The sequence below is a fragment of the Pipistrellus kuhlii genome, unplaced genomic scaffold (genome assembly GCF_014108245.1).
Source record: "Pipistrellus kuhlii isolate mPipKuh1 unplaced genomic scaffold, mPipKuh1.p scaffold_m20_p_13, whole genome shotgun sequence".
NCBI lineage: Eukaryota > Metazoa > Chordata > Mammalia > Chiroptera > Vespertilionidae > Pipistrellus > Pipistrellus kuhlii.
In genome coordinates, this window is record NW_023425438.1 from 15,292,865 (window position 1) to 15,312,546 (window position 19,682).

Consider the following 19,682-nt stretch of genomic DNA (forward strand, 5'->3'; position numbering starts at 1 on the left):
TAGGATTATGATATAGATTCTAGACTCTTTGCCTTAATACATAAAAAATACTTGTACACCCAGCAGAAAACATTCTCTTTTCAACTACTAATCTCTTGATTAGCTTAGGTGTGCTGAAGTTGGAATAGGGTAGCCACCATTAGCCTTTGGGGTGGAAGAGGAAAGTGACCGAGCTTAAAAAAAAAAAAAAAAAATGTCCCCCAGTCAGGCTAGATGTTAACTACGGAACAGACTGAAAAAAAAATCCCTCTTTTCTGTTTTCAGGAGATGCATTTAGAAGACGCCACCAGATTCTGTCCAAAAGATGAAAGAGAAAGTGAACAAACATCTTTCAGCGATCAAAACCCCAGGCAAGACCAGAAAGGGGGCTTTCGCAGCTCCTTCCGCAAGCTCTTTAAAAAGAAGTGAGTAGCCCTTAGACAAGACAGCATTGTAACGCATTTCCCTTTGGGCTAAGTCTTGAGGTTTTTTAAAAGTAATAAGTATGGAGTAGCCTGGTTTCACACAACGGCTTCAAGCTCAGTGCCTGCTCCCAGTAGCCACAGTTCACGCAGGTGAAGATGTTTCTCGTTGCAATCTGCTAGAGTAAAAGCACACTCAGCTCTGTCCTCTGCCTCTTCCATCTTTTAGCCCTACTTCCTTGAGGGCCCTATAGTACTGTTTATAGAGTATAGAGATTAACTTCTTCTGGCCCAAATACTACCTTACTGGAAAACCAGATGTAGGACCGTCTACTAAGATTCAACATCTTGATGGGTTAGTGTGGTGTTTCTCAAAGTGTGGTCCTGTGGCTAGGAAAGTCTTGTGTCCTGGGTGGAGTGAGCAGAGGAGGTCCCCTGGGAAATGAGCTGGTGACAATGACATTCCTTTTAGACTGGGAGGACGGGGATCCATTATGGGAGTTGGTTGCAACTGAAAGTTTCCTAAGGCATCTCAGCACTTCCGCCTGGAGGGCCCTATAGTACTGTTTATTGGGACTTACAGTGTCTTCCCGATCTGAAACGATTGAATAGATTTGGCTTGGGCCTTAGTTAAAAAGAAAAAGAAAAAAAAAGATCACTGTAATGGAGTTTCCCCACTCCTTAGGAACCAAAAACAAGCCATTTTCTTTCTCTGGTCCTTCTTGTAGGCCAGCACTTACCATCTTACTGTCTTACATACTGGGAAACAGTGGTCTAATCCCAGCATGAAATGTAAGGAACATACTATGTCCAGGCCAGCCGTTGCACACCGGAGAAACTGTAGTCTCTATTTCCACTGGTCCTCGGGCCTCCTTCACTCTTCCTTAAGAGAGATTTTCTCCCTGCTGCTTAGTTTTTCCTGGTGGAGGAGGTTCTTGCAGTCAGTTTGGAACAGCAAGTCTTCCTATTTTAGTGGACGGAAAAGTTCACGGCAGTATTGCTGCCTCTGGAGAGTTTCTAATAAACGAGGAAGCACAGGAAAATCACATTCTTAAAGGTAGAGGTTCTTGGCTGATTTAAATAATGAATTATCTTGATGAAAGAACTGGGGGCAGGCCTGGAGTGAGGACTTCTTTTTTTTATTTTTTTTATTTTTTTTATTTTTTATTTTATAGTTTGTCCAGTTCTTCTCTTTTGGGGAGGGTGGTACTGAGATCAGTGGGTCTCTGCTGGTCCTCACCTGTTGTTACGGGAAGAAGGGGAAATAGGCAGAGACAGAAACACGACTCAATCAGAAATAGCCCTACTCTGCAGAGTCCCCTTTCGGTTTCGCTGAGGTTGCCCCTTGCACACATGCACGACTTTTGCTGGATCCCCTAGATTTAGGGTGAGGAGTTAAGAATTGTATTTCCCTTGAAGATCACAGTCTTAACGCCTACTTGTGTCAAGTGTGGCAAGGGCGGTGAAAGCCGGAGGCAGACAATTCCCCTGCCTGGCCTTGGGACTTAGGTTCCTAAGTCCTTCTAAGGACTCCAAATTCCTAAGGGCACTGCTTGAACCTTTGTCCTTTGAACATTAGTATTCCCAAAAATACACAGCCACTTTGTGCCCGCTGCCATGTATAACGACTGGGTACTGTCTGTTGGAAAGCAGTGAGCCCTGGATCCACCACTGGTCTCTTTAGAAACTGCCATGTTGTGGAGAGATGGGAGAAAATGCTGAAGCAGAGGGAATAGATTTGTCCTGTCTGTGTCCAGGGGGGTAGAAACGAGGAGCGATGTGTGAGAGGAAGAACTTTCTAAAAATGCAACTGCCTAGAACTGGAGCTGGCAGCCTGGTGAGGGAGTGGGTTCTCTCTCGTGGAAGGCAGATGACCCTGGTCAGGGATGTTATGACATGGATTCCCACCCCGGGGAGAGATTGTCCAGGATGGCCACCTGAGTCATGTCGAGTGCTGTAGTTTGACTATATGTGGTTTGACTTTGTCAGTCTGCATAGTCACATCTTTTTAACATCTGACACAAGTAATTAATGTGACCCGTAATGTTAAAGACTCACTGTGTGGAAGACCTGATTTTATCTTTCTATAGCTCCTTGACAGCCCTCAATACAACGCTGAGGACTTGCTGTGTGGACTCTTCAAGTTCATGTTGGTTAATTGCTTCCAGTTATCTTGCAACTTTTGGGGAGAGAGCCAGATGAATTCCCTTACTCCTCTTATCTTTTCTCTTATATGAGTCCCTCCTGCATCAATCATATTGCTGCCACCATGCTTTGTGTTTGAATGTTGAAGCGTTATATGAATAGCCACACAGGGGCTGCTTTCTCTGGCAGACTTGCCTGGCTTTTTACATCTGGTGCAGGACTGAGCACCGCCAGTGGATGCTTGCGTCTCACCTCATGTCCAGGATACCACAATGAGCACTTTGGGGGTTTGGCCTGGGATCAAGAAACAGCTTGAGTGACTTTTCCTGAGTATTTCCCTCCAAAAACCATGGGAAGTTTGCTTCCTTATGCTAAGGTAAAGAGGAGTAACAAGGAAGCCCCAGTGTAGCATGGAAAGGCCCGGTGCTCTTAGGTGAGAACATGCCCTTCTTCTCTCATCCATTAGGCATTCTTTCTTGTTCGCATGTGCTTGGTGAGACACTTGTGCAGGAATCATGAAAGACTTAGTCACGGGTGCTCTGCAGAAAAGCTTTTGTAGAAGCTGTCACGGAGGTCTCTGAAGTTAGGCCTGTGGACAGGCAGATGGAGGAACCGGAAAGAGACTCAGGTCGTTCTCCTCCCATGTTGTTGGGAGATCATTTTGGCAGCAAGCCCCGTGACCAGGAAGTGGTTTACCCTGGGGACTGGAACCGTGCCAGAGCCTGGCCTCAGCTGCCCAGAATGGACCAGCGCCAGGAAAGCCGCCTGCGTCACATCTGGGGCTCACTGCCTGCCTACCCTACAGCCCTCCGGAGGCTCATTCCTGTCTACACTGACACCCTTTTTGTATCCATAGGGGCTTGTTTGGCTGGTGGCCCCACACACCCAGAATGCTGCTTCGGGATGAAGCTAGGCATGGAGCCAGATGCCACAGAAAACCTGGGAAAGGGTTCTCTTCCCTCTGAGGCTGGGAGGGCCGGATGCTCATACCCACAAGGATTCAAAAGGGAGAGTCAAGTTGACATTTAAAAAAAAAAAAAATCCTGAAAAATACCCAAGGCACTTGGGGAAAAGAATGATCCTCTGGTTTCTATCTCAGGCACATCTGTCCTGGGTAGATAAGACACCAGGTCCTATGTCTCTGAAAGCTGGCCAGGATTAACCAGAAGAAAGACCACATATCTTAACTTTTGAACAGGTTAAGTGACTTCAAAGTTTTAAGTGAGGAGTCTTAGAAGCCAGGCGCAGACCTCGTGTGATAGGCTGATGCTGGAATGAATTCTTCTCCCCCTCCTTTGAGAGGATGGGAGGCAAACTATCCCATTCTAGAAGGATCTATATGGAGGTTGTCAAAGACTTGAGTATAGAGTATCCTGAAGTCTCAGGCAAATGTTACTTCATATTTGTATATAAATCTTGCACTCGGGTTAATAAGAATTCTTGGTTTGGGGTGTGGGTTAATAAGAATTCTTGGTTTGGGGTGTGACATAGGGAAAGAGGATTATGTAAGACAGTTTAAGGAATGCAGATGCTTTCCCTTTTTATCCTCAAATCTGGGAGCAGTGGAAGATAAACAATACGACTTCCAAATAATTAATTCTACTTCTTCCATTCTATTCTTCTTTAGCACGTTATAACTTACCTCAGAGTAGCTCCTTCCCAGTCATTACCCTCCCTCCACCAATCACATCAACATATTTCTAGTCTCTGAATCACACACAGAGAGAGTAGTTCTGCAGGTCCCCCATCTAATTGAGTATCAGTGAATCCTCTTCTTTTGGTGTCTTATCAGCTGTTCATGCATACCCCCAGCCTTGGCTGTGGGACAGACAATGTAATAGAATACAGGACTACTAAAGAATCAATTGATAATTTTACCCTCACCTTCTCCTTTACCTCCTAAAGCCTATCTCAAGTCCCTTCCACATTCATACTTAGTTTGGGGTTCTTTCTCATTTCCCATTTTATTTCCCAATATAACGTTAACATTGAAGGAGATAGTTGAAGGGATGACATTGTAGATTACTCACACCTTATTGTGTTTCTCACACAATGTCATTTGAAATCAGCCCCTAAGTTAAGGATCTTTAGTGTACTAGGTTCTGTTTAGCACGAAAGAAGTAAAAGAGGTAGTTGTAGTGCATTAAGAGCTTACAGCCCAAATGTAAGGGTAACCTAGCTGCAAGGTTTAAAGACAGTAAGCACTCAGCAAACATGTAACAAGCAAAAGCTCATTGGTCAGTCACCTTGTTGATTACTGAGAGACATGCCCCTTACTTCTCCAGGGATATGGCTCCTGAAGCTTTCAAAGTGGACAGTCTTTCCAATCAGAAAACCAGCCCTTCTTAGGTCAGAGGGTTCTGTGCACCAGATTCCACTCCCTCTCCCCTTCCTCAGCTCCAAACTGTCAAGGTTTATTTGCAGCAAGTTTAACTTGGATGGTTAGGTGTCGGAATGTACTGGCAGCGTTGAACCCTTCCTTACCCAGCAAGTGTTTGCCTGCCTGTGTCTTCAGTGCCTGCTCAAATCTGTCGTGGTTCCAAGAGCTCAAAAGCCATTTCTCGCTTATAGAGAAAGGGAGTAAAAGCCAATACTCGGACCCTTTCTCCTCAGTCTGCAGGTGATTTCCAAGCAATTTAGGTCAATATTACTGCAGAGCCTAACAGCCACACCTTGGGAAGGGAACAGTTGTCGAAGTGGCTACCTACCATGTACGCAGCATAGAGGTCTGTTAAAATTGCCTTTAAAAAGATGGAAAAAATGAGCTTTTAGTCATGGCTACAGTGGATACTAGATTTTTAAAAGGATTAGCAAGTTATCCATTAGTTAATTAATAGTTAATGTTAAGAAGCACAGAAACATTCACATATCTGGAGACACACAGAGGTGGTGTATAAGAAGAGCAGTTAAAAAAGAAAAAAAAAACTAAGCTGAGTTCGTGGACTTTGAAAACTAGACAGGGCGATTTTGGCATTTGTTTCAGAAATGGGAACGCATCTGGTGAAGATTTCTGTGGTCCTTGGGGCTGGTGGTGACATCAAAGCTTTCCCATTTCCAGGTAAACACTCAATAGTTGCATGTTGGAACCAAATATGACATGTTGGGTTTCGGAGAGATCAGATGTAGTCAAGGGGAAATGTGAGGTAGAGATTGCAAGCTTTGACTAATGACTTTCTGATGAGAAGCTGCCACGTAGGAGAACAATTCAAGAAAAAAACAAACAAACAAAAAAACACCAGCCAGATTCAAATCTTGCTTTCTACTTTCCGCCCCTAAAACTTATAGGCATTCCCTAGTCTTCTGGGTAACAGACTACATGGGGAAAAGAATGAAATGGTCAGTATCTTCCTAACAACTTGAACTGGAGGCAGGTGGGAGTTCTGAGAGGAGAGAGAAGGCCAAGAGTTCTGTCAGGGTGGGCTTGTGGAGGCTGTTGCAAGGGAGAATTGCAAGGGGGCTCCTGGAAAGGAGGAGGACTCTCACCCCACCCAGATGTCACTGTATCTGATGACTGCCCAGATGCACTTGGGTTGAGAGATAGACCAGTTTTCCTTCTATGCATTGGGATGTACTGGAAAGACCAGGGGTAGAAAGCATGCTGGGCAGCTGTGGCCTCATCTGCGATACCAACTATCAGGGTGGAAAGTAAAACTATGCAGTCAGTCATCAGGTTTCCAGACATTTGGATTTTACTCTGTGTGTGGATCTAACTTCCTTCCTTTAATAAAGTAAAAAGGATGTTTGAATTCTGCCCAGTAATTTCAGTAAGTAATAGTCATAATTAACTTACCTAATAACAGTGAGGATTCCGAGTACGCCAATGGCAGGGAAAGGACTTATTCTTCTCTGTGGGTGGTGGAAGCATGCCTGACTCTGCCTCCACATACGGAGAACTTATTTAGTTGTGTAGGAGCTTTGGACAAAGAACTTCATGTCTAACGTCACTTTCATACATCCTACATGAGGTCTTTAAGATACTGGTTTCTAGTCGCTGGGATAGTTTTACCTATTCTAGCTCAGAGTTTAAGCTAGCCGAAGGGCCCCAGCCTAGCTTATCAGAGGTATTTCCAGAAAGCCTCCTTCCTCCAGGGACTTCTGACTTGAGAACAAACTGGAGAAGGTACAGAGCTGGAATGGATTACCCAACTGGCTTAACCAAGATAAAGGAAGAATGCACCCTGGACTGGGGATTCAATTGGACTGATCTGAGTTGTTGACTATTTATTGGGCTTGGTCTCCTTCGTGGTGGTTGAGATTACAGAATCTCCTCAATCTGATTACTGTACCAATTTCTGCATTCTACCAAATGTAGCATATGTGTGTGGTTGGTTTCAATAAATCTCTCATTCAAAAATGAAAACCAGTAAAAGCAAGAGTTTGTAATGTAATGCCCAAGTTCAGTAAAGACCCTTGATAACCTTGGTTGAGAACAATGAATTCCATTCATTTTAATTTAAGGGCCTTACTTGTTTGTGGAGTAGTTACTTGGTTGAATATATATATATTAAAAAAAAAATAGGATTTCTTGAATTTTCTGAGCTTTGTTCCCCTTTTACCTTGTTTTTACACAATATCTAACACTGACATACACATTTGTTACAATTGTCCCCATAAAGCATTAGAAAGATATTCTCTTTATCTTCCCTGTAAATCTTAGTTACACATGTCCCGAGTCATGAAATTCGGGGGAATTAAATACTATTCCAGGTCTAGGAGGTAACTGTTATACAAATGCAAAACAATTTGGATAGATAAAATATTTGAGAACAATTAAAACCAAATCAACCTGTACTTTATCTGTGTGCTGAGATTTTAGGTCCAGTGGATCAGAATACAGGGAAAAAACTAATGAGAACCCCTCAATGGATCCTTCACCCACCAAACAAGATTTCTTCAGAAACCGACTTGCTCTTGCAAATGACCTTGACCAAGGAACAGCTGTGTAAAACATACTTAAAGTTGTATTGTCAAGTGGTAAGATGAGGATCAAAAGCTTGTATATATTTGTGTAGGAAAAAATATATATTGATGTATAAATCCCTGAGGAAAACTAATATAAATACTTACATATGAAACTAAATCAACATACAAACAAGACATTGAAGAGATGAAGATTAGTCTTTGGTTGAGAACTGGCTTTTTGAACCTCAACACTTGGGGAAAGGGAAATGAAGACTTTTCACAGTATTACAAAAAAAACCCCCACAATAAATGTGGAGGAAAATAAACGTTTGTAAGATCAAAACTTCCACCTTGAAGTCATTGTCCTAGTATGACATTAGCTTGTTCACATTTAACATGGATATGCATTTTATGCTTCCTAGACATTTGGCTTATAATTCATCCCAGTGTTCTTAGACTCCACATTCCTTAAGGCAAAGGAATCACTTAACAGAATTTATTTTACATGTTGCCATTCTTTGGTTCTGGAGATTTTATACCATGATACAAAAGACACATTGATCTCCACACAGGAAGAGAACATTATGAGTAGTATTACTGGTGTTCTATGGTTATGAAAATCGGTAGAGGAAATAAGGATTTCTTTAGAAAGTTGGAGGCTAAAGAAACGTGTGTGTGTGTGTGTGTGTGTGTGTATGTGTGTGTGTGTGTGTTGCTGCAGATGGGAACAGTCCAGAGTCTGTTTTATTGAGGACTCAGATATCCCCTAGTGATCTTGAGTGCTACACACACCCTCATGACCAATTGGAATGTTGGCGGGGGGGGGGGGGGGGGGGGGGGAGCACTGATTTAGCCATATCCTCTTAAAATCTTCCTTCACCCTGGAAGGAAGGTGGCAACACATTGATGTGTTAATGGCTCACATATGAGCCATGAATACTTAGTCTAGCAGTACCTTATTCTGTTTTCCTGAAGTTGTAAAGAAACAGAGTTTTTAAAGCTCAGACAAGAATCTTTGCAATGAGGCTTGTTTGGATGTGGGTCAATAAAATGTGCTGTTTCCACATGGATATGTCTAAGATGGCCTACGTCCTTGACATACCCCAAACATCAGGATCATAATAGAAAAAAAAAATAGGTTTAAACAATTAGTGTCCATTTCTAGGCTATTGTCTATAATAAATTGGGGGAATTTGGTTACTGTTTATTCAAAATCTTGGCACCCACACTTATTTCTTGGAGACTATTCCTCTAGTAATGCACTATTTGATAAAATGGGCAAGTTTCACTTTGAAGTGTTATAAGTTTTCTTCTACTTGTCTGGTGACTACTTAGGAACTCATTCCTTAGAATTTTGAACAATAGGTGGTCTGGAACACCTAAGGATTGTCTGTTTGGGGGTTTCCAATATTTAAGATTAAGTCAAACTGTCCATTTCCTCAGAATTATTGAACTCCTTTGAAATTAGATTTATCTCTATTTAAACTGGCCAAAAAAGTTTTTGGGACAGCGCTTGAAGAAATTGTTATGTGACACTAGCGTGAATTTTAAAACATCATAAGAACATGAGGATGTGATTTAGGTAAGAAAGAAAATATTATTTTGGAAAATTGTCAGACATTCAAAGTAGTTAAAAAGTTTGTACCTAATACAAGTAACTTATTTCCCAAAATTAATGTTGTTTTTGAAGAGCTTAGTGCATAATCTTGGATAAGTCATCTATACCAGTTTGTTAACTATAAAATAGTGATTTTTTTATTCCTCTTTCTTGCTCCATTCCCTAGAGACATAGTAGCATTAAATGCTCTTAATTATTAGCAAGAAAATGGAATGTGTTGCTTCTTTCTCGTGTATAAAAAACACATTCATCTAAAGATAGTGGGATCTTTAAATGGAAATGTATGTGGCTGGATGCCATCTGTGTTTCTAAGTGGGTTGTTTCCACTTAGCCCTGGATACATCCCCTTTCCTCATTACCACATATTCCTTTTCAACTAGTGAAGACCCTTCAGCATACAGACAATGCTCTTATTTCTCCCATTTTTTAAGCAAAGGAAATCTATCGACAGTTCTCTGCTTTCTCTTATAGTAAAACTTGAAAGAAGAAACTGCTCCAGTTTCTCTCCTCCCACTTTTTTTTATTAAATTCAGTAGGCCCTGACCGCTCATCACTTTCACCTTGCTAAAGGAATGGTCCATTCTCAGACATCTTGCTCTCTCTATCAAATAGCATTTGACATCCTGATCACTCCCTCCTCCTGAAACTTCATTAGACCTCAAGGACACAACATACTCATGCCTCCTGATCATCTTTTTTCAATGGCAGCTCCTTCTTGGCCCCAACTCTCTTTTTTTGCTTAGATCTCTTCTTTTTTCCAGTCCACTAGCTTTAAAATAGGGTCTTTATGAAAGTGACTTCCAATTTTATATCTCCAGCCCAAAACTCTCTCCTAAACTCCAGACTTATATCTTCGACTGCCTCCTTGGCATATCTCAGATGTCTAATATATTAATTGAACTTAACATGTCCAAGCATGCTTCAACCATATATTCCCCACCTACTTTAATGGTAACTTTGTCCTTCCAAGGCCAAAAACATTTGATGTCATCCTTGACATTTCTATTTCTTACAGCCAGCTTCTATTCTATCAGCAAATTGGCTGTCTTCCTAATATGTCCAGACTCCAGCCTCTTTTTTTTCTTTTTTCTTTTTTCCCCTTCCAGATTTTGACTTCTTTCTCACCACCTCCACTGCTGTTACATTGGCCAAGCTGCCTTCTATTAGACTAGCATCCTTATTCCCACTTCTTTTTATTTTATTTTATTTTATTTTATTTTATTTTATTATTGATTTCAGAGAGGAAGGGAGAGAGAGATAGAAACATCAATAATGACAGAATCATCGATTGGCTGCCTCATATACCCCTCCTACTGGGGATCAAAGCCTGCAATCCAAGCCTGGGGGGGCAGCCAATTGACCGGGAATCAAACCACAACCTCCTGGTTCATAGGTTGATGCTCTACCACTGAGCTACACCAGTCGGGTCTTATTCCCACTTTTAACCCCTAATTATTCTCAACATAGCAGCCAGAGTGATCCCGTTAAATGTAAATCAGACCATGTCATGCCTCTGTTCAAACCGTCATAAGATTCTGTTTCTCTCAAACAGAAACCAAAGTCATTGCAAGTGATCTGGACCACATTAAACCTCTAATGGCATTTCCTATTGCACCCACATTCACTCCTCTCCAGATACAAGCAGCCTCGCTGTTCCTCAGCTGTACCAAGTAAGCTCATGCCTGTGAGAATTTGAATTGACTGTTTCTGGGACCTGATATATTGTCTCATTCCTTCACCTCCTTCAAATCTTCACTCATCGGTCACCTTGTCAATGAGGCTGACTCTGACCATCACCTTTAAGTTTCACCTCCTGTCCCCTACGTTCCCAGCCACCTTGTCCTTGTTCATAGCAGTTGCAACATTCTAATGTATAATATACCTATTTATTTTCATTACCTATTATCTCTATCTTCTGACTACTATTAATCCCATGATGGCATGAATTCTTGTCTGTTCTGTTCTGTGTCATATTCCTAACATCAGAACTCTACCTGGAACAATAAATACTTGCTGAAAGTTGAATAGTCAGATGGGCCCTTACCAAATGCTTATAACTAAGGTCACGCAAAACTTATTTAAGTGACAATAAACATTAAAGGAAGCTGCAAAGAGTCAAACTATGGGGACTTCAGGATGAACCATCAACCTCTATTAGCAGGCAAACTTGGAAAACATGTCCCTTTTAACTTCAGTTACCATTTAATGTGTAACTACTCAGTAAAAGGCATTGGACTTTACACATATTATTGCAGGTCCTTGAATAATAGTGTTTCGTGAATGTTGTTTCATTATAACATTGATGAGATATTCTAGGAACTTTACTCTTGTTCATATCAAATAACCCATGGTTAAATTGGTTTCATTATGTCAATTTGCTTAAAGTTACACAACTTATTGATGACTTTATAGAGAACTAGTGTACCTTTAAACCCCATAATAGTCACCGATAGTAGAGTAGATCTGTTAACCTCATTCATTGATAAGGAACAGAGACTCATTAAATAATGCTCCAAAGTCACACATCTAGTAGGTAATAGAACCAGAGTGTGAACACAGATGTGTGTGTTTTCAAGGCATTGCTTATTGTACTCTTGTATCACAATGATTCTTCCTTTTCTTGATGAATCATGAAGGTAGAGAAACCACCTTCTGAAAATGACTCTAGTGTTTTACTTGCCTTCAGTGGAAATCAACAATCATAAAATGTTAGAATGGGCATAACTGTTTTTTTGGTTTTACTCTATCAAAGCCCTCCTTACCTCTGGAGACCATGTGCGTCTATCTGCAAAGAGGCGGGCTCAGCTGTGGGCTGTGCCTTAGAGACTTAAGCGCCCTGAATCTGTGAGTAGTTAACATGATTAAATAAATAGAAAAGCAAACCACCTGGTTAAAATTCAAAGAAAGTAATGTTATAAGAACCAATTCAGAATCGTTTGACTAATAATCAATATTAAAGTTATTTTCCGATAGCTACTGATTACCTAAATTATATACTAATAATACATACCTGGATTTCACAGTGGCCTACAAGTGAAATTTGGTCTTTAAACCGGGAGTGGGGTAGGGAGGACCACTAATAAATTTTAGTTGTTTCTGAAAGCATTCCTCCAAATACTAGGAGTCAAAGTTGAGTTGGTGCTCTCAGCCATTGACTGCCACTTGATGTTGGCTAAGTCATCTCAGCTCCAGGCCTCACTTGCTTCAATTTTTAAGTAGGGATATTGGCTCTCTAAGGGTTCACCAGTTTTTACATTTTCTAGTTCATCATGAATAACTTTACATTTGCATAATTATTTACAATGTACAACTGTGAACTGTACCTTTCCATGCCACGCCTAGAAAGAGGTGCTGAATGTCAGGCTGCCACGTTCCAGCAGGTCTCAGCAAAACTTCCCGATGGAGGAACTGTGATATCGCAGAACTTTCATGGGCTACGAATGCCTCTGAAACTTCATCCAGGTGACACCCACAATCACTGAAGTGCTAATTTTCACCTCAAGGGCCTCCCACTCACTACAATCACAGGGCTTGATAGAGAAGGAAATACTGAACTTCTTTTATAATATTGTGATAACAGCCGAAACCGGTTTGGCTCAGTGGTAGAGTGTCGGTCTGCGGACTGAAAGGTCCCAGGTTTGATTCCGGTCAAGGGCATGTACATTGGTTACGGGCACATCTCCGGTAGGGGGTGGGCAAGAGGCAGCTGGTCGGTGTTTCTCTCTCATCAACATTTCTAGCTCTCTATCTCTCTCCCTTCCTCTCTGTAAAAAGTCAATAAAATATATTTAAAAAAAATATATTGTGATAACAGGAATAAGCACCTTCCAGGCAAGGCCATAGTAAAGAGCAAACTATTTCACTGAAGCAAGTATGAGCTAAGATGGAAAACACTAATGACATTAAAAATAGTGTCCTCTAAGATAAATGCATGCAAAAATGACACACTGTGGGCTATGTAAGGCATTTTTCTTTATTATTTTTCAGTTTATCTTAGTAATGCCAGAAAAATAACAGCCATTATTTTCACTTTCAATGCAAACCAAATACTGCTGCACAGAGAGTATAAAGATTACCTACGAACCTAGTTAGGTACAAAGGCCATATTAGATGTACAGACCATTTTGTTTTTACATTAAAGTAAGACTGACAGAGCAATTTTTGACAATTATTTTAGCAAACACTGTGCTACTGAACAAAGGCAAATACACGCATATATACATAAACATGTTTCAACTAAAGGTATACATGTCACTTTGACAAACAAAGGCTTCTTCTCTGGTTATTTCACCAGATATTTGCACCCCAAAGTCCCCTGCCCTGATCCCGCCCCCAAATGCTGACTTGATCTGAAGGAAAAAATTAGAGATGTTCTTAATTAAAGGCACATTTGGCAGCTACTGAAAGTGGCATGCATCTGGCACAGGTGTGCGCTCCCAAAGCCACACACGTGACTTCACCATTATACATCTTGTTTCTTTGAGTGGCAGTCCAATATGATCCACCTTTCGCTAACTTGCTTTATAATTTTGCAGCAATTGGCTTCTTAATGCACTATTTTCATTAAAGGCAAAAGGGAAATTTAATCACAGTCGACAAAAAATGCACTTTACGGTGTCAAAAATGGAAAATAAGGCATGAAATTTACAAAAACAAGTTGCAGGTGCTTTTGTTGTTGAGATTTATCGTATAGATCTCATGCTTCTTAAATAGAGCTCAACACATTGTATTGGCTCATGTATTAAAGGATTATGAAATGACTTCAAAAGCTAGTAATGAGATGTTCAAAAGGAAAATATTGAATCAGTAAACTAAGTCATCATTTCCTCTTATAAATAATCTTACTGCAGAATTCTTTCAGCCAAACTGATGCTAGCCTTGTGATGTTTATTTTACTGGTCAAGATTAATATGCAACACAACAGGACCTGCACTTGTATAACAAACAATATATTATAGGTTAAAAGAACAAGTTAATCTACCCATAGCAGCAGAACACCAAGAAATAAATGATTAAATTTTTCATTCTAAATCTGGAGGGGAAATAATTGGTTTTTCTTAATATTATATACACTAACAAATTGGGACACCCCTCCCTCCATTTCTCATTTTGTTGAGCCATTTAAAACTGAATTTAAGCTGTCATTAATAAAAGATAATGAAATACGTGACTAAAGTAAGCTAAATTTGAGAATTAAGACAAGAGCATGATCATAGATACCAACTTTTGGTTTGCTTAATTTTTGACTTGGGGGGGGGGGGAACACATTAAGAATTTAGAACCATAATATAGCCTCCATCTGAAATAGTACTTGTTCACTAGACTGTTGTTGATTGTAGTATAATTCATGTGGCATGCTCTTTGCTAAATTCAGATCCAGTAAAGCAAAACATTCTTGAGTTGTTAGAGCACAGTAACTTACTAAATACATAATCTGATACCTAACAACTTTTAAACTTTTGTTTTTTGTTTCCTGATAATTTGTACTCTTAAAATACATTGAAGACTGGTTAAATAACCTTTGAATAAATTTAGAAACATGTACTTATCTGTTCCTGCTTTTAAAAGTGCTTAGATATGTGAAAAGGCTCCCTTTCTGTTATATTAGTTACTAGCACACTTAAATAAATCCAATCCGGAAATATTTTCATTGTGTGATCCAAAGATAATGAAACATCTAAGAACATTTCTATTTCTAAAAGGTATGTTCCATATTTTGAAACCTGGTTTTGAAAAAGTCATGCTGCTTAACTGTCTTACAATGTCCTGAATTCAAAAACAGAATTTTGTGGTGATGCATCTATCTTCTCAGCCACTTCTTGTACCCAAGTACGTTTTAATTACAAACAATAAATTTGTCAGCTAGTTAATGTTGCAAAGGTGAAGGCAAGGATACAGTTTTCTCACCACCATTTAAGGGTATCCAACTGGAATTTTCCTAATTAGTTACCACTGCAGAAAACAATTTTTTACCAGATGTCACATTTCAAAATAAAAAAGTATCCCTCTCCCCCCAAGGCACACAAAGCCAATGCAGTGGTCTCCTAGAACCATGGATTCTAGAATGGTTCCCCCTTGTAAAGTATGATTAGAGTTCCAAATCTTGATCTCCCTCCCCCCCTTTATATGATCAGGCAGGTTGAAAACCCTTATTGAAGGTGAACACACTGGCCAGAGATATTGAATGGGCTCCAATGTGACTCTTCTCAGGCTCTCATTTGGAGTGGGGATGGGGTAATTAAAAAAGAGAAATGATTAATAAGACATAAAAGGGAAACCCTAGGGACAATGAGACTGGTCTAATAAAGTCATGGGAGATTCTGGAATGTGTATTATAACTGTAGCAGCACTAGTAAGTAGACTTAGATAAGTAGTTATTGAACGAATGGTCTTACGGACATGTGCATACAACAGTGGATTTGAAATTAATTTTTTGAGAGACTTTTAAAAGGCTACCTATCATAATAGGAATGGTGCAGATATTAAACAAAGATTCAACGCTAACAAATAAATAAGTATATGCTAGGATGGATTGCTTAATGGTGATGCAATTAACATTCTGGTCTTAAAGGACTATATTCTGTATTATTATAATGTACATTTAATGCTCTAATACATGTCACAGGAAATTATTAAAGTATTGGGTTTTCACCATAATGCAGCACTTCTAAAATGTCTCTAATGGCATGGTTAACAGAATTGCGGACATGTTGCTTCATTATTCAGAGACATGCAGATACTGATGAACTGATGACTCTAAGGATGGAACACTGCACGTTTCACAGACATTATAATGGAGATTAAGAAAACTTTTTCTCTTCAGCAAGTTGCATGCATTTCAGTCACAGTATTTGTTAGACTCAGAAGATCAGTACATAGGCTTAATGAATAATCCATATTACCATTTTAACAATGTAGGTAGATGTTCTCTTATAAATAGTTCTGATAGAGCAAAGACCTCACGCAAGGGAGAATGTTTAATATAAACTTTAACAAACTGTATACATGTTGCCTAGGAAATTAAAAAAACCTGCAAAGTTCTGCTTAAAAGATACCCATCCTATTCTAACCCAATGCTGTCCTACATGCCAAACTGTAACTTCAGATCATTCTTTAAGATGAATGAATACATCCAGAACCAGAAACCAAGGCATACCACAATGCGCTTCTATGCTTAGTGTGTGTGTGTGTTTCAACTGAAAGAAAAAAGAATCAACCATTTTATCCACATAATAATTTAATATATGCCAGTCAACAACGTATTTGTATCTTTATTCAATTAAATTAAAACAGACCTGCCAAGTTTATTATATAACATTCACTATATACACATGATTTAGGCAATGCAAGTAATTGTAGTATGCTGATTACTCAACTATTAGTAAAACATGAATGGCGTCAGTGATACCCAGCAAGAACTAAGTGCTTCTTTTCACACTGGGTGACTGTATTTCCATAGTACGGTTATGGGACAGCTACGAGCCATGAAGTGGATTACCAGTAAACTTTGGTGGGAGAAGGGGGGGAAATGACAACCTAGCATAGATTAACAGTCTCCTAAATGTAAATTGTATACTTGACAGCTACATTAAAAAAAAAAAAAAAGTTCTTCTGTCACATTAATGACACAAAAATTCTCGTTTGAAGGCAACACCATCGCGTTTCGTTTGTATAGGGAGGATGGGTGGGGATAGACTCTTAAAATTGGTATAATTATTCTTAAAAAAAAAAAAAAAAAGTACCTCTTTGGTGAAGCCTTGGTACCCATTCAATTCACTGTAATGATCTGTAAACAGGACTGTAGTACACGCTGGGCCTTGATTCCAACAAGGACAGGTACCACAGCCTTTCCTCACAGTCCTTTGAATGATTTTAAAGAAAATATTCTAAAGTTGACAAGTAAAAGCAAAAGAAAACAAAGGGTTATATGAAGATCCCTGTTTAAATTTTTTTTTAAAAGTGCATAATATTTTGAATTATAAAAACTGTCATCATGTGGGCCTGCTGGACACGAGACTGTGTTTTTCCATCCCTTTAATGATAAAGATCACTTCACAAAAACAGGGCTCCAACCCACCGGCTGGAAAAAAACCCTTTAATTGGGTTTCAGGTGCAATCAGTTGTCCAATTCCCCTAGATCAGTCTTTCCATGTTCTAAATCTAAACGAATACCATGTTCGTCTAGGTAAAATTGTCTTATACTGCATCATGAAGTAGAGTCGTTAGTGTTTGGAGTTCTCATTTAACTCCTCAGTGCTGGCACATTCAGTGCATCCATTGCCAGCAATGGATCTGGGGACAGGGAGATGTACATCCAGAACAGAGGAACTCAGGAAGAATGGGCATTCTCCAGCAGCGGGGGCCCATCTCTGTGCACGGACGGGTGAGTGTGCTCCCTCTTGTACGTTTTTGGAGGGAGCTTAGGGATGTGCTGAGAAGTGCTTTGCCGTGGAGGGACAGGCGGCCCAGCAATGGAATGAAGGTCCACTTCCTGTGTCAATGGCGGTGATGGCAGATGTCTCCTCGTGCCGTGAGGAGAGGGTGTCTGAGGAGGCGGTGTGAAGGGGGAAGGGCTGTTTGGAAAGAAGGCATTGCTGTGATCACTCTTTTTGCCCAAAGGGGGAGGCTGGAGATGTAGTGGTGAGCTTGAGAAAACATCGGGTGTCCTCACAGGTTCTCGTGGTGGTAGCAGAGGAGGGCTCTCAGGGGCGTCTGACAGGGAGGTCCGGTCTGAGACTGAGTATCGTGGTGAGTAGGCTTTGGATGTGGGCTGCCTAGGAGGAATGGCTGGGGGGCTGTCCAAATGTTTAGACATAATCTAAGACAAATGAAAAAAACACACCGAAGCACTGATTAGTGATTTCACATAGGTAGTACAAGAACATATTTAAAATTAAGTTGGGGTTTTCCAACATGCTAATGGAAGAGCCTAGTATGGATCAGGTAGTTCTTCATATGTTTTAAATGGGAGGGTATGCTAATTCATGAAAAAAATTTTCTCTATGTTTTTACTTTAGTTACTTTTCTCAAATTTTGATGTTTGCTACTGCTTACCTATCAGTCTATCTAACATAAGATCTTTTCTTTTTAACGTAATTTACCTGTTAATTTTATAATATTAACCCTACTATATTTATATTTCATGTTCTATAAAGAGTGTCTTGATTTATCCAGTGCTCTGGCCTTTGGACACTTGGAGAACCACCGAATCAAGTTAACAGTTGGCAAAGAAAGAAGTTTAACTAAGTAGAAAAGTAGCTAATGTGAGTCTTTAAAGTCTCTTCCAACTCAGAATCTGCATGAAAATCCTACTTAAGAGCATGTCAGATTCAATATTAAAAGGGTTCAGATAGGTAACATTCAGCACTTAAAATGTGCATTTACATAATGCTTCTGACCTCTTTCCTTCTCTGTATTTTTTAAGAACTGTTTGAGACTATAGTAGTCTTACTTTATAGATTAAACTTGTTTTTTCCTTGTTAATCTAACCTATTACTTAGATTAACAAGGGTTTTGATAATATACCAAAAAACTACTTTCAGAATAAATAAAATAGTAAATCTGAATTTAATTCTTGTTTAATCTCCATGTAGCCCAAATACTCAGAAGTGTTAATCTAATCCAGTAAGAACTAAACTACACATAGCAATTACGATTCCGGTTTCCAGATCACACGGTTTCTACTTTACCTTAGATGGGGAAGATTCCACAGGGGCTGACTCTGGTCTTCTTCTTGGAGGAACAGGAGGGGGGACAGGCACTTCATCAGTGCCTTTCGTTAAGCTTATAGACGATACTGAAGCAGATCCTGTAGAATGTCAAAATTTTTAAAAAGGTCACAGAATTTTATTTCATCTATTAATCCTAAAAAGGCTTAGCTGGAAACTGCTTGTATTTATTAAAAGAAATATACAGAAGCATCAAAAGCAGTTCAATAAACCAATACCCAATAGTACTCCTTTATTAAAGCAAACTGCTATAGAAGCATGCAGAAATATTTTTAGCAGAATTTTCAGAAAAGAAAAAAAAAGTTGCCTAACATATTCTGTTTTTGCTTTTTGAACAAAGTAACATTCCTACTGCTAATTTATAACTAGAAATTTTTGATTTGGGTCTGTCAGATTTCTGGGAAAGATGGCAAACTATCAAAAACCATTGGAATGATTATTTTTGTTAAGCTTTTGTGATGGGCTCATTACACCGCCCCTCCCTACCCGACTTTGTTAGTATAGAATTTTCCTACCCTTACTGGATAGTGCTTGGGATTAGCTTCTGATCTTAACCACCCTCCCCAGCAATTTCTCTCCAAGAATGTCAGGGAGAGAGAGAATCTAGTGTCTGCGGAAGGGGTCTCTCCTCATTTTGATAGGTTCTCCTTGGTGAGCAAGCAAAGTCAGGTTCATCATACTCTAATCTACAAGTTTTAATTGTGATGGAGCTATTCAAGATGAGTGAAGCAGCCCTGATAATAAAAACAGAAATTACATTAGAAGCTACTGAACCTGATTTAAGAATAAGTTGATGAACTGGCACAAAAAAATAAGTAAAGCTTTTAATTGGGACCTATCTTACAGACATTTTGATGACAAGGGCATAATATAGGCATGGAAATAATT

General features: G+C 39.7%; 2 protein-coding genes across 11 annotated transcripts in view; one reads left to right on the plus strand and one right to left on the minus strand.

Annotated features, from left to right (window-relative positions):
- Positions 1–7,791, plus strand: part of ARHGEF33 (Rho guanine nucleotide exchange factor 33) — a 64,619-nt gene extending 56,828 nt beyond the window's left edge. For 2 of the 7 annotated variants that reach the window (XM_045580661.1, XM_036435083.2), the window contains exons 17-18: positions 265–404; positions 5,530–7,017. In XM_045580661.1, coding sequence (XP_045436617.1) covers positions 265–404; positions 5,530–5,581 — 192 coding nt within the window. In that variant the 3' untranslated portion in view covers positions 5,582–7,017. Of the gene's footprint in view, positions 1–264; positions 405–5,529; positions 7,018–7,355 lie in introns of those variants that run through there. The other 5 variants (XM_036435078.2, XM_036435076.2, XM_036435080.2 and 2 more) reach the window with 4 other exon arrangements.
- Positions 7,792–16,285: 8,494 nt separating this feature from the next.
- Positions 16,286–19,682, minus strand: part of SOS1 (SOS Ras/Rac guanine nucleotide exchange factor 1) — a 95,015-nt gene continuing 91,618 nt past the window's right edge. For all 4 annotated transcript variants that reach the window (XM_045580660.1, XM_036435075.2, XM_036435074.2 and 1 more), the window contains 2 exons: positions 18,756–18,874; positions 16,286–17,884 (listed from right to left, as the gene is read on the minus strand). In XM_045580660.1, the coding sequence (XP_045436616.1) occupies positions 17,396–17,884; positions 18,756–18,874 (608 nt within the window). In that variant the 3' untranslated portion in view covers positions 16,286–17,395. The remainder of the gene's footprint in view (positions 17,885–18,755; positions 18,875–19,682) is intronic.